Source organism: Oryzias latipes, chromosome 1 (assembly GCF_002234675.1).
Source record: "Oryzias latipes chromosome 1, ASM223467v1".
Classification (NCBI taxonomy): Eukaryota; Metazoa; Chordata; class Actinopteri; order Beloniformes; family Adrianichthyidae; genus Oryzias; species Oryzias latipes.
Genome location: NC_019859.2, coordinates 32398858 through 32411380, shown reverse-complemented (window position 1 = coordinate 32411380; position 12523 = coordinate 32398858). Strand labels below are relative to the sequence as shown.

The 12523-nt window shown below is 42.1% G+C and overlaps 1 protein-coding gene across 1 annotated transcript; it reads left to right on the top strand.

Annotated features, from left to right (window-relative positions):
• Positions 1–1957: 1957 nt before the first annotated feature.
• Positions 1958–10225, top strand: LOC101163390 (myosin-10). The gene is made up of 13 exons (XM_023960596.1): positions 1958–2109; positions 4817–4929; positions 6231–6296; positions 6372–6533; positions 6609–6710; positions 7854–7979; positions 8204–8335; positions 8483–8620; positions 8691–8851; positions 8925–9081; positions 9185–9334; positions 9878–9971; positions 10055–10225. The coding sequence occupies exons 1-13, from the start codon at positions 2019–2021 to the stop codon at positions 10174–10176; spliced, it is 1614 nt and encodes a 537-aa protein (XP_023816364.1). The 5' UTR covers positions 1958–2018; the 3' UTR covers positions 10177–10225.
• Positions 10226–12523: the final 2298 nt, after the last annotated feature.

Sequence of the window (12523 nt, the reverse complement as noted above, 5' to 3'; positions counted from 1 at the left end):
AAGTAAAGTTTTGGCTAATAATTTAACTGTAACAAAAACACCAAACAAATGTCTCCATAAAAATATGTCAAATTTATTTACAAATAAACAACCAACAAGAACTAAAAGTGAAGCTAAAAGGCTTCAGGGTGAACCCAGGCCAAAATAACAAACAAAACCCCAACTAACTGAAACATGTAATCTTACCTGTACAAAGGAAAAGGAAAATAAAGACAAAAACTAACCTCCTTAACCTAACAAAAACAGGAGAAAACATGTACTAAACAAAATGGCGGTTCACCCCTACAGCTTCACTTAACTATAAACCAAAAGACTAATCAGAGTGGGCACAAACAATACAAACTACAAAGAACTACGAATACAAAATACTAAAGTGCAACACACAACTAAACAAGAGGTGAAATCAAAAACAAGATGGAGAAGAGGGCCAAGCTGCAGTGGAGACTGTTGCAGCAAGGCTCCCTTCCCACCGTGTGGAAGTCCAAGTGGTGGCTTTAAAGGCTGCCTCCACCAGCTAGTCCAATGGGAGGCCACACCCTTTCCACCACACCTGAAAATAATCACAAACAAAGACATACAAACCCAAAGATCCACAAAACACAGAAGTCCCACTCCGATACAAAAATACACAAAACACAGAACAAACAAAACAAAATCAAATACGGCCACAGCCGTAACACCTTTCAGGAACCTAATTTCTGTAAGTCTCCATTCTACTGTCACAGCCTAATGCCTACATTTTCAATTTGACGTTTATATTTAACCTTTGTGCTATTTTCTGGGGTCCAGATGACCCCGGTCCCAATGTTAACGGGCCTTGGAGGCATATTAACGCCTCCAAGGCACGTTAACGTTGGGAGTGGGGTCATCTAGGACCCACTAGACAGTGCGCTGAACCATTTTTCTTCAATGATTTTTTTATCTTCACTGGTGTCCATGATTACATGAAATCTTCTCCACCTTTACCCACCTTTGTCATGATAGAGATAATACCACGATGTAAGGGTGGGGGTCAACTGGACCCCACAAGATATTGGGGGTCAACTGGACCCCACAAGATAGTGCAAGGCATATATATGTATATATATATATATATATATATATATATATCCTTAATATTTGGAGGAAAAGGAAGAAACATTTCTATAGGCTCTTCAGTTCTGTCCCCCATAATCACAAACATATATATTTCTTGATTTACAACAAGACTAGTAGAAGAAAAGAAAAAAAGCTTTGTCAGAGCTGATAGCGACTTTGTGATGAGAGGCAGAATGTGTGCTCATTATATTTAAACCCGCATGTGCAGGATGTACTTATCAGAGGATGTTCGATTAGCTGTTCTGCATGTCAATCGAGTGATGTACTTCACGGTGCCACTGAGTATTCACTCATGGATTTAAAAAAAATATACATTTATATTCTTTGTTTATTCATCTTGCATGATCTTCCCACATGTCCTTCACGATTGACCATCAGTCTCCATAATCAGCACCACTGATTTAGAAAAATGATAGTGTATCACTTTCTTAATAGTGTAATATTTGAGAAATGCCATAAGCTGGTTTATTATTTTAGCATATTCTTGCAGTATTTGGTGTTTGCAAGTATACTAGACGTGATGTTCATTTTCTTGTACACATGGTCTTAAGTTAGATTTTAAATGGTGCCATAAAGTCTTCAGTTTAACATATGTATACATTTAGACACAATGTTACAAATATATCACTGATTGCCTGTAATGTTTGTAATGGGGATTTAAAACCGGATACACAAGAGTTTAGATTGGAATATAAAGAAAAGATCAATTTTGTTTTATAATTAACTTTACGACAGTCCAGAAAGCATCCAGGGTGACCTGTATTCTCAGTAAGAATCTGATTGGTCTTCTCAGGTTAAACAGTTCAGGAGACAAATAAAAACAAACAAATGTTGCTCGCCATTGGTTCCTGGAGTTTCCGGTGGTTGCTAGGCAACGTCTGTACTAAACGGCACGCTTCGGAGGAGAGTGGGTAGCAAACATGGAGCAAAAAATGCGTCTCTCTGCCAGAAACACTGGACCGTCTCTAAACGACCGAACCGGACTGTTTCATCAGAACATCCAGGACAGAGGTGAGTTCGTTTTCTGACGGTCTGAGCGCCACGCGGGACTCTTTTTTTTGAGGCTGTGCGCGGCTAAGGATGCAGCAGTCTGTTAGCACGCGCCGCTTCCTGTTGATCTGAAGGCTTCCCTGCTGGAACTGTTACGATGAATTAAGACTGTTTGTTTGTTTCATTATTATTATTATTATTATTATTATTATTATTATTATTATTATTATTATTATTATTATTATTATTATTGCTACTACTAGTGTACTCAATATTACGAATTATCCTTTTTCCTTCCAAAACCTTTTTGACTTAAAAACTACGAAACCCTGAATATCACAGTAAAAAAATCATTTGTTAAAACGTGGCTATAAATTAGTATAATCATATTTATATATGCCTGTTCACCTTAATGGGTTCTTTTGCACTCTGTACTTTAAAATACGATGGTCTTTAGTAAAATTATTTAAAATAAAAAAGGCCCCAATGGAATCTTCATGAATAAAAATAAAGTAATAAAGGTAAAAAAAAAAAAACAGAGTGTGCTTTGGTAGATTGGAATTTGAATCTTGGGAATCAGTGGAGAAAGTGTCCTTCTGTAGTCTCCCTCCAGTGGTCTTTGTAGGAACTGCATTTGGAACTTTAGTGTCTGGTTTCATATGTTAGTTTCTATGTAGCAGCCGGTTGAAAGCCACTGTTTCTGTTTTTGTCCCAGTTAAGGAGAAAGCATAGCACTGACCACCTTAATATGGATCCTAGGCACAGTTTAGTGACTCTTGGCTGCCTCTTCAGTAACTGACACTTATTACCACCTTAACTTCTGTACATTAATGAACATTAGGAGCTGTTACATCTGCTGGAACGTTACTTAAAGACACTTATAAACCCATAATTTATTAAACTTTTTTACATTTTAATTAGGTCAAGTGAAAATCCTGACAAAGTTCAGATTGAAATGATGGAAACTTGGACTTGCAGTGAGATGGACAGGTTCTAGCACATGCTGGTTGCCATGGTAACCTCATCTGTCAACCTAATCTGTCAGCAATAGGCAACCTTCACAGTACCTGGAGAAACTCTGAGTTCAGTTCAGACTTCTCCCACCCGATGATCTGCAGAATCAAAAATCAAACATCTGTATCACTTCCTGCATGGAAATACTGTACCTGTTACCAGGAGATCACCTGATTTAGTTGGTAAAGGTTACAGCTTTAAAGACACAGCTCTAAAAACTAGAAAACAAATATGACTAGAACTTCAGACACGGAACAACAACAGAAAGGGTTGACCAGACAGAAGACTGAACAGAAACACTGAGGAGCGGATCACTGTAACAGCTGAGTTGGTTATCACCGTGTCACACAGACACTACGTACATGCTTTACATTTTCCACGTATAAAAGTCTTTCATGGTACATACATGATATAAGTAATTCATTGATGCGCGCAGCTGTTAGTGGAGGGTTTCGACCGACTGTTCTTCACGTTAATTCGGTTCTGAGCTGTTAAAATTTCTGGTCGGTTCAGTATTATGCAGTTTATGCATCTGTTTTATCCATATGTTACATAGTTTATGCAGAATCATTACATAAATCTAATGCAATTGTGCAAGATAAATAAGCAATTTTGTGGATTTCCAGGACTGTTCCATGTTCCACATTTTTCACCCATTTACCACTAATGTATAACTTTTATATCCCATATATGGCGCACGTATCACATTCAAATTACACAATTGACACACAAATATGTCACAATAACGGGCAGACGGCTGGTTCCAATTGCAGCAGATTTTATTAGCTAAAAGTCCACAAAGCTAAATCAGGGTCAGACAGGCAGAGGTCAATAACGAGCATCAGAGAAGAAACTAGAGTAGTCAGGATCCAAGCAAAATTTGGGGCAGGCAAACGGAGTCAGAGACAAAACAGGGTCAGGAAATCAGAAGATCAGGTCTGGATGTAACGCTCAGTAATGCAGGCAGAGTGAGACAAACAACACTTCGCACTGAGTGAGGCTCAGTGCAGTGCTTAAGTTTTCTGTGCGAGATCTCCAGGAAGTGTGCGCCGGGTTTGCTGGGAGATGAAGTGTGTTTAGAACTCTGGAGACGGTTCCTGCCGATGACCAAAGGGGGAGACAGAGCTCTGACTCCTTACAGAATCATTTCTGATTTACATATAAACACTGCAAAAATGTCATTTATGCTCTATGTTGATATGCGTGCTCTTTCGGTGGCTTATTCGTACTCCTGTGGTTTTAACGTGGTTCACTCGTGATACATCTGTGAAAATTTCACTTGAAGAACTTTCCTCACTTTTTCCACGTTTATTCAGATGAGACCAATTTCATTTGTGCGATATTTGCAAAATGTACATAGTGTCTGTGTGACATGACCTTAAGCTAATGCCAGCTAAGCTAATGCTTAAATGAATGAAATTCTTTTTAAAACAATAAGACTAAAGAGTTCTTCAGGATACAACTGCTGAAGTTTCTACTGCTGCTGAAGATGCTTTTGCTCTTCATTTCTGTAACATCACAACCTGTGTATTTGATAAAGAAAGAAGCTTTCTGTATCACCGATGATTACTTCAGATAACTTTTAACACAGAGTAAAAAGGACAGATGTGTTAAAAATCTCCAAAAGCCTTAAATCTGTATGCGGAGCACTGCTTTTTCCTCTTTGTCTTCAGCATTGCAGTAATACTAGTGTCAAATCCCATTTGTCCTCCAGGAAGCATCAGGGACCAAAACTCTGAGGCCACCATCAAGAAGAGCCCTGAGACCACCTGCCAGCAGAGAGAGGAGAGCAGGAGACGGAGCAGAAAACTGACGGCAGCTCAGACTGTGAGTGCATCTGTGTGTAAATCCCCATCTTCATTCAGTCAAAGTCAACATCATTCAAAGACAAGAGGAAAACAAACACGGAAAGTGAGTCATCTTAGATTCTTCATAGACTCGTGGTAGGTGGTTCTACAGTAGCTGTGGGCAGGAAGGATTTGCCATCAGTGGTACTATGGATCTGAAGAAGCCTCTGGCTGAAGTCTTCCATGATGGTTTTATCCCGTGAAGGTCTTTCTTTAAACTATCAGTCTAGAGACTTCAGAGCAGATCCAGACTTCTTCTGCCACTTTGTGCCTCTTGCTATGATGCTGCGAATCCAGCAGGTAGTACAGCTGTCATTATTACGCTCTCCAAAACAGACTTATAGAAGATATGGAACAAGACTTGATTTTCTTAAGACACTCAATCTGTTCTGTCTCTTCTTGAAAACAGTATCGCTGTTGAGTCCCCAGTCCAATCTGTTGTCAAGGTTGACACCAGCTTATACCCCTGTACCACCTCCACCTCTTATGCTTTGGTGGAGAGAGGGTTCGGAATGGTGCTCCACCTTCCAAAAGCCACATTCATGTCCTCTGTCCTCCCTACATTCAGGATTAGATGCTGTTGTTTCTTCACACAGAGGTCCTCCTGTCCATCTGTGACACACCCAACAACCGTAAAGTAATCTGAGTATTTCAGCAGGTGACAGGACTTTTACTGTAAGTAAAGTCAAACATGATGCTGAAAAGGAAGGGTGAAAGGACAGTGCCCTGTGGTACACCTACTCATTGAATCTGACAGCTGTGTCTCCTGGAATTCATTACTTACTAAAAATATGCAGTTTGTTAAATGGACTTGAGGAATCAAAGAACACGATCCTTGTCAGGAGAGGATGGTCCAGATGACAGCGGTGAAGGAGCTGTTTTGACAGCGTCTTCAGCTCCAATGCTACGACGATAACCAAACTGGAACAAGAAGCTCGTTTGCTCACTTTAGTGTATCGGAGTTTCTCCAAGACTTTGTTTCTGTGTTCTTCAGGTCAGATGGAGGAGATTTCTTTGATCATGGAAAAAGAAATCTGAGAACCATCAGATGTTGGAGACAATGCTTCAAGCTTAAGATCCAACACTGATGTGGAAGTTGAGCTAGTTCAGTTGTGACAGGGAGGCTGTGGGACAAAGGAGGGTGGATGGGAGGTCTGTCTCTTTGGAGAGTCTTTCTGAATTTCTGTACAAACACAGTTTCTATGTGCTGGTTGGCTGAAAGCATCCTGAAATCTAAACCAAACAACAGCATTCAGATGTGTTTGGTGTCTCACCTGTCAGGAAGGGGACCCTATGAGAAGTATGGCGCTCACGGATAAGGAGACCTGCATCAGGATGCAAGGAAAGGTATTCTCATCCATCCATGTGCAGCACGACATGCATGCATGACGACGGTTTAATAACTGCTGTCCCCATTATCAGGCAACCCATGCAACATTACAGCAGCAGGTTTTTTCCAAGACAAAGCGCCTCAATTCCCTGAAGCACACTACGAAAACTCTCCAGCAGCGCCTCGACGAGCTGAAGACGGAACACGAGAGGCTGAAGCAGCAGCGCAGCAGTGAAGCAGAGGAGGATGCCGTGGTAGCTAGCGCTCCCATATGTCAGAGGCTCACGGGTCTGAGGAAGCTGATGCCACACGGTGTGTCCTCTCCACAGACACTGCGTAGACTGGAGAACAGTCTGGAGACTCCACGCCTCAAGTTGAGGTTGGCCCAGAGCATCATGGCTTCAACCCAGAAACTGATAAATCACTTTCAGGTTAGTGCAGCCCAAACGATAACACACTTAAAGACCCAGTCTGATGAAAATTCTATTTTTAACACGTTTTTGTGGCATTTATGTCATGATCGAGGACAAACGCTTAAAACTGCCTTTCTGAGTTTTTCATTATTGAAATTGTGAACTGGAGCTGGAATCTGGATCTAAAGTGTACGTCTGGACAGCTCAGACACTGCCTGCCATGTTTGTTGCAACTCTAATGTTAGGTTTGGGGTGTGAGGGGCTGTAAGCTAGCAGGAGAGAGTGTAACTCTTGTGCTATCCTATGACCCCTCCCTCACATTGACGTGTTCTCCCTACCATGACAAAGGTGGATAAAGGTGGAAAGATTTCATGTAATCCATGGACACCAGTGAAGATCACAAATCATTGAAGAAAAAAGGTTTAGCGCACTGTCTAGTGGGTCTAGATGACCCAGCTCCCAATGATAAAGTGCTTAGGATAGCACAAGGGTTAAACAATAGGTGACTGGAACAGGGGCGGAGTTGCTCTGTGCCAACAGTTATGTCCACAAGTCACGGGGGAATTTTCTAATGAACTCCTGCCGCTCTGCAGAAACTGTCCTAGAAAACAACACAGGTTTTTAAATCCTGGCCAAAAATGGCATCATCATCATCATTAAAACCACCAGGAAGGTTTTGCAAAAAGATCAAAAGATTGGAGTGGGACTTTAAATGAAGTTTGTGTTTAACGAGCCAAAATAATCAAAGTAGTGTAAATTAACCCATAAGAACCCAGACAAATGTTTTCTTAAAACAGAATTGTGTTTATTTTACCACAAACCAAGTGGACAACACAATCCGATACACTGATGTCACCATGGGTTCTTATGGGTTAAATATAGTCCTGTTAGAAAGAAACAAACAAATTTCTAGTTGCTTTTAAACTGACCTCAAAAAAGCTGCAGTCGACCAGCAGGATGGAATCTTTAGAAAAGATTAGATTTGAGAGAAAACTCACAAGATAAAATCTGCCAAGTTGTAAAAAAGAGCAGAATGAAGATGTCTCTTTAGTACAGTGATGCTAAAATCGTGCTCCCTCTGCAGATGGTCTGTCCAGCTTCTCTGGAGAGCACAGCTCCCTTAATCTGCGCTCTTCGCATTTCCATCACTGTCTTCTCCAGGACCAGAGCCTGACTCATGAGGGCCAGCTGGATGCGCTTGAAACTGAGATCCTGAAGGAAAGAGGGAAGCTTCAGAAGCTGCAGATCAGGAAACGCAACGCTCAGCTTCTCAAAGACGGCTGTCAGGTGAGCTGAAAAGGGAATGCCTGGTGGGAGACTCACCATCAAGGACAGGAGCCCCAAGGAGGTTTTTCAGGCCTGACATTGTTTAATTTCAACTTATTGAAGCTCATTACAGATCTTGGTAATAGCAGCAGAATGTCCACACCTTTCTAACAATGAGACTCCAACGTTTTAATGTTTTAGCGATTTTTTATTGAGCGTTGTTGTTGTTAATGCCCTTCCATCAGGCTGAACAACAGCAGCAGGAGCAGGAGGACCAACTTCTTCTCAAAGACCTCAAGGAGACAGAGCAGAGATTAGAAAATTACATCAAGAAGCTTGAAGACGTTAATGGAAAAGCTGAAAAAACTGAGAAAAAAGTAGGTTTTTCCCCTAGAATGTTTATTGATGTTCTTGTAGTCTGATACTCGTATTTCCTGCTGCCTAAAATGTTGTTTTTAGGCGTTGGGTGTGATTACGGTCAGGTCAAAGGCAGCATATCTGAATTGTCATTAACATGTTCCCAGCTGCAGCCAGATGAGATGAGCATTGAGGCCCAGGACAGCAGCAGCAGCAGCCTGGCAGACGAGGAGAAGACGGTCGCCTCGGCCTATGAGGAGGCCTTCAGGCTCATCAAGGACTGCACGGGAATCACAGACGTAGAGGCGAGGGCGCACACACGCAAATTCAAAAAACCAGCATGAAGTGGCCCTTATTTGACACTTGTCTTTGCAGGATTTAGTGGAGTGCTTCGTCTCACAGAGGGACACTCTGAACACTTTGGAGAGTTTGATGATGAAGGAGAAGAAGGAGGAGCTGGAGCTGGCGGAGCAGCTGACACTTCTGGAGAAAGAGCTGGAGGAGGTGAAACACCAGGGGGCAGCTCTACTGTTCAGGTGAGGCCTGCTGTCATCAGATTCATGCTACAGGAGAGCAAGGTGGAAGCAGCTGACGCTGGGCTTCTGCTAGTGAGGAAGAGCACCAGGAGGAGCGCAGGCGTCAGCTGGAGGCTCTGCAGCAGAGGTGCGATGTTACCAAAAGGCGCCTGGACTCGCTGGAGATAACCCTCAGTACTGCGAGGAACGGCGTGGAGTGTCTGGCGCAGAAATTGCAGCACATTGAGCTGGTAAAACCATCCTGGCTGGAAAAAAAAACAAACACGAAAGGCTTCCCTAAAGTTTCTGGATTCATGACACCAGAAGAGTTAACCTTTTTCTGTGTTCCTCCAGAGTGAGCAGACCGCCAATGAAGTTCCTCCAGATTCACCAGAGTTCATCCTGGAGCTTCTGACCACGTGTACACGGAAACTGCAGCTGTTATACGAGCAGCTGGAGGGCAAAGACCTGGATGCCATCATGAAGGAGATGAAGAAAGACAAGGTGAGAAAGAGCTGAAGGTCAGCCACAGAGGAACGCCGCCGCCGTCAGAGCTTCATTCACTTTGAATCTGATTGGCTCATTTTCAGTTTGCATTTATGCAGAATCAAGTCGGGAAATAAAAATAAAAGCAAGAATTACAGCAGAATTTGAACTGAAGTTAAAAAATGAATGATGTAAAACTTCCTGGGAGAACAATCAATAAACGGCTCAACAGCTTCAAACATGAAAACTTGAAACTTTGGGTCTTTTAGACTATTTTGTTAGTCGTGCTTACGAACGTGTCTCATATGAATTTATTCAGGTATTGTTTGCAGCATTATTTCACTGTGTTTGACCCAACATAACTGACTTGCTTGAAGCAAGCTTATGATTGGACGTCTCTGTGTTTGCGTTACATGTAGGAGGACAGTAGAGACACAACAGGGAGAAAAACTAACAAAGTTTGACAGAAGCTGATTATTAACGTCACGATAGTTCCTCCAAAACCTGACTGTGTCGGTTAAACTGCAGGGAAACTCACTGTGGGATTCCTGTTGCTCCTAGAATTTCCAGGACTTCCTGGAGAGGAACCTGTCTGAGAGCAACGTCAGAATCCAGCGGCCTGGTAGACAAACTCCAGAGCAGACCAAGGATGGAGGTGAGTGACGCGCACACACATGCACATATACACACACAGGCAGCAGCACGTGCCCACTTTGTGTTTCCTGTTGGTGTATAAAGACGTTCGCGGCGTGGACGAGGACACCATCGCCTCCCGGGAAACTTTGAAGAAGAAGTCTCAGCTGATCGCTGAGTCCAACGCCAAGAAGAACCCATGGAAGAAGAAGACGACCAGGATGTGAAAAGAACCGTCTGCTTCAGTGTTTGACGATAAATCTTTTGAAGAATGAATCAGTAAAATGGATTTATTTTAAGAGGTTTAGACCAGGGGTCGGCAACCTTTTTTACTCAAAGAGCCATTTGGGACCGCCCCTAATAAAAAAGAAAGCCCCCGGAGCCACAACCCGTTTTGATATCATTATATATATTATGCATGTATATATTATTCAAAGGTGCTCATTACGTCGATCACGATCGACCGGTCGATTTTCAATGACAGGAGTGTAGATCGCGGGCCAGAAAAGATTAAAGAAAAAAAAAAAGTACTTCTTTAAAATCCACCAAAATCCTCACTGAGAAGTACGGGACTTGATTGACATGTAGATTGGCCAATCGGACATCGTCTGAAGCATTCGTCTCTGCAAATGCACATTATGTTCTTTAAAGGATGATACCGCGGCCGCGTGTGGGAGGAGCTACTGGTTCTGGTCTGATCGCTGCATGGAGGGATGTGTTTGTCAATGCATGGTAGACACGGAGAATGTGGAGAGATCAGGTTTATTATTTTGAAGAGTTCTACATGGTAATCATGTTTCCATGTTTGGGTTTATAAAATCATCCCAGAGAAAGTCTCTGCTTCAACTCCCGCTGTGAAAGCTGCGTCTCAATCTGACGCCTGTGTTTTCATCTCTCTGACAGAGTTTGAAGCCAAAGCCCCTCCTCCGCCTCTTTACCTGCTTTTCCTCTCTACCTGTTCACCTGTTCACATCCTCTGCAGCTGAGATTTGTTTCCCCCGTGCTCCTCAGTGTGTCCTACACAGAGAGCACAAAATACGGTAGTCGGGGCGCTCCAGCTCAGCACAAGGATGAAAGAGCCGGACGCAGGTTATAGTGGGGATAGAGTGGGTTAAGAAAATGAATGGAAGAAGGCGGCCCGCTGAAGAAATATTCAATAGTGTACACATTTTATTATTAGTCTGAACTTTCCTTTATATTTAGATAAATCTTTTATTTTATCAGTCCAGTACGAAAAAAAAACATCAACAAAAGTTATGTTGGGCAGTTTTTGGCTGGGTCTGGTGGTTTTCAGGTGACTTTTGGGCTGGAAAACTGTAACTCTATCTGGCAACACTGGCGCGAACTCTGAGTCTGTCATCAGCGAGTTGGTCTCTGCCCCGCAGCACGCACAAGATCGGAGTGTTTATTGAAGCCGCCCCGCGTGTCTCCCCTTGGTATCAGCTCTGCAGTTCTCACCCGATAAATACAAACTCATTACGGAGCTGTTTTTTACGTGGCTCGCGCTTCGGTACTGAGCCATCAGCGCCTTTGAAATGCCATTAAAATGAACAAAATAAAATAAAATTTAATTATTATAAAATACTCATTATTTTCCAAAGTCACAGGGAGCCACAACAGATGGATGAAAGAGCCACATGTGGCTCCGGAGCCATGGATTGCCGACCCCTGGCTTAGACCATGGTCTTCCAGTCTTCCATCCTGATTGGCTGCCTAAAAAAGAAGTTCACCTAGAATGTTCTATTGCCCAGGCTTTAGAACAAGTTAGTGGTCTGAACAACAGACACTTGGAAGATAGATCTGGGTATTTCTTTATTCAAATTGTGGTGAATCCAGAGCAGATGAAAAAGAGCTGCAGAAGAAAGCTTGTAGTCCTTAAAATACAATCAGGGGGCCATAAGCCCCCCGGTCCGCTCTATTCTGATGCATCCACTTGTAGACAAATAGATCCATGAACGTCTTTGTTTTCCTCGTCTGAGCTGGAATCTGGAACAGAACTGTACGGCTGGATAGCTCCGATAGGGGATGCAGACTCCGAAACCAGTGAGACAGAGAGTAAACAAACTGATGATGGGAAATGGGGATGGGCTTACTCCCCACCAACAGTCCTGCCCACAACTCAAAAGGTGAATTTCTAATTAAGTATGGGTAACACTTTATATTAAGATTCCTTAACAAGCTTTGTTAACACATTTACAAGCATTATAAATTAATTTATAGGGTGTTAGTAAGACATTTATTAGTACAATAAGTCTAATAAGGTTTATTAAATTACTTAGTTAACACATTTACAAGCATTATTATTAGGATGTTTTCAAAATGCTAATGATGCATTTATTGATATTATAGGTGCCTAACAAATGTGTCAGTGTTAATAAGCTTAATAAGATTTATTAACAACCTTTGTTAACAAATTAAGAAGTATTATTATTGTTTGGGGCTCTTGTAAGATATTTATTAGCATTATAGATGCCTGACACAAGCCTAAGTGTTCATAAGCTTAATAAGTTTTATTAACTAACGTAACAAATTAATAGGCTTTATTAATGTGTCAGATGCTAGGAAGATATTTAT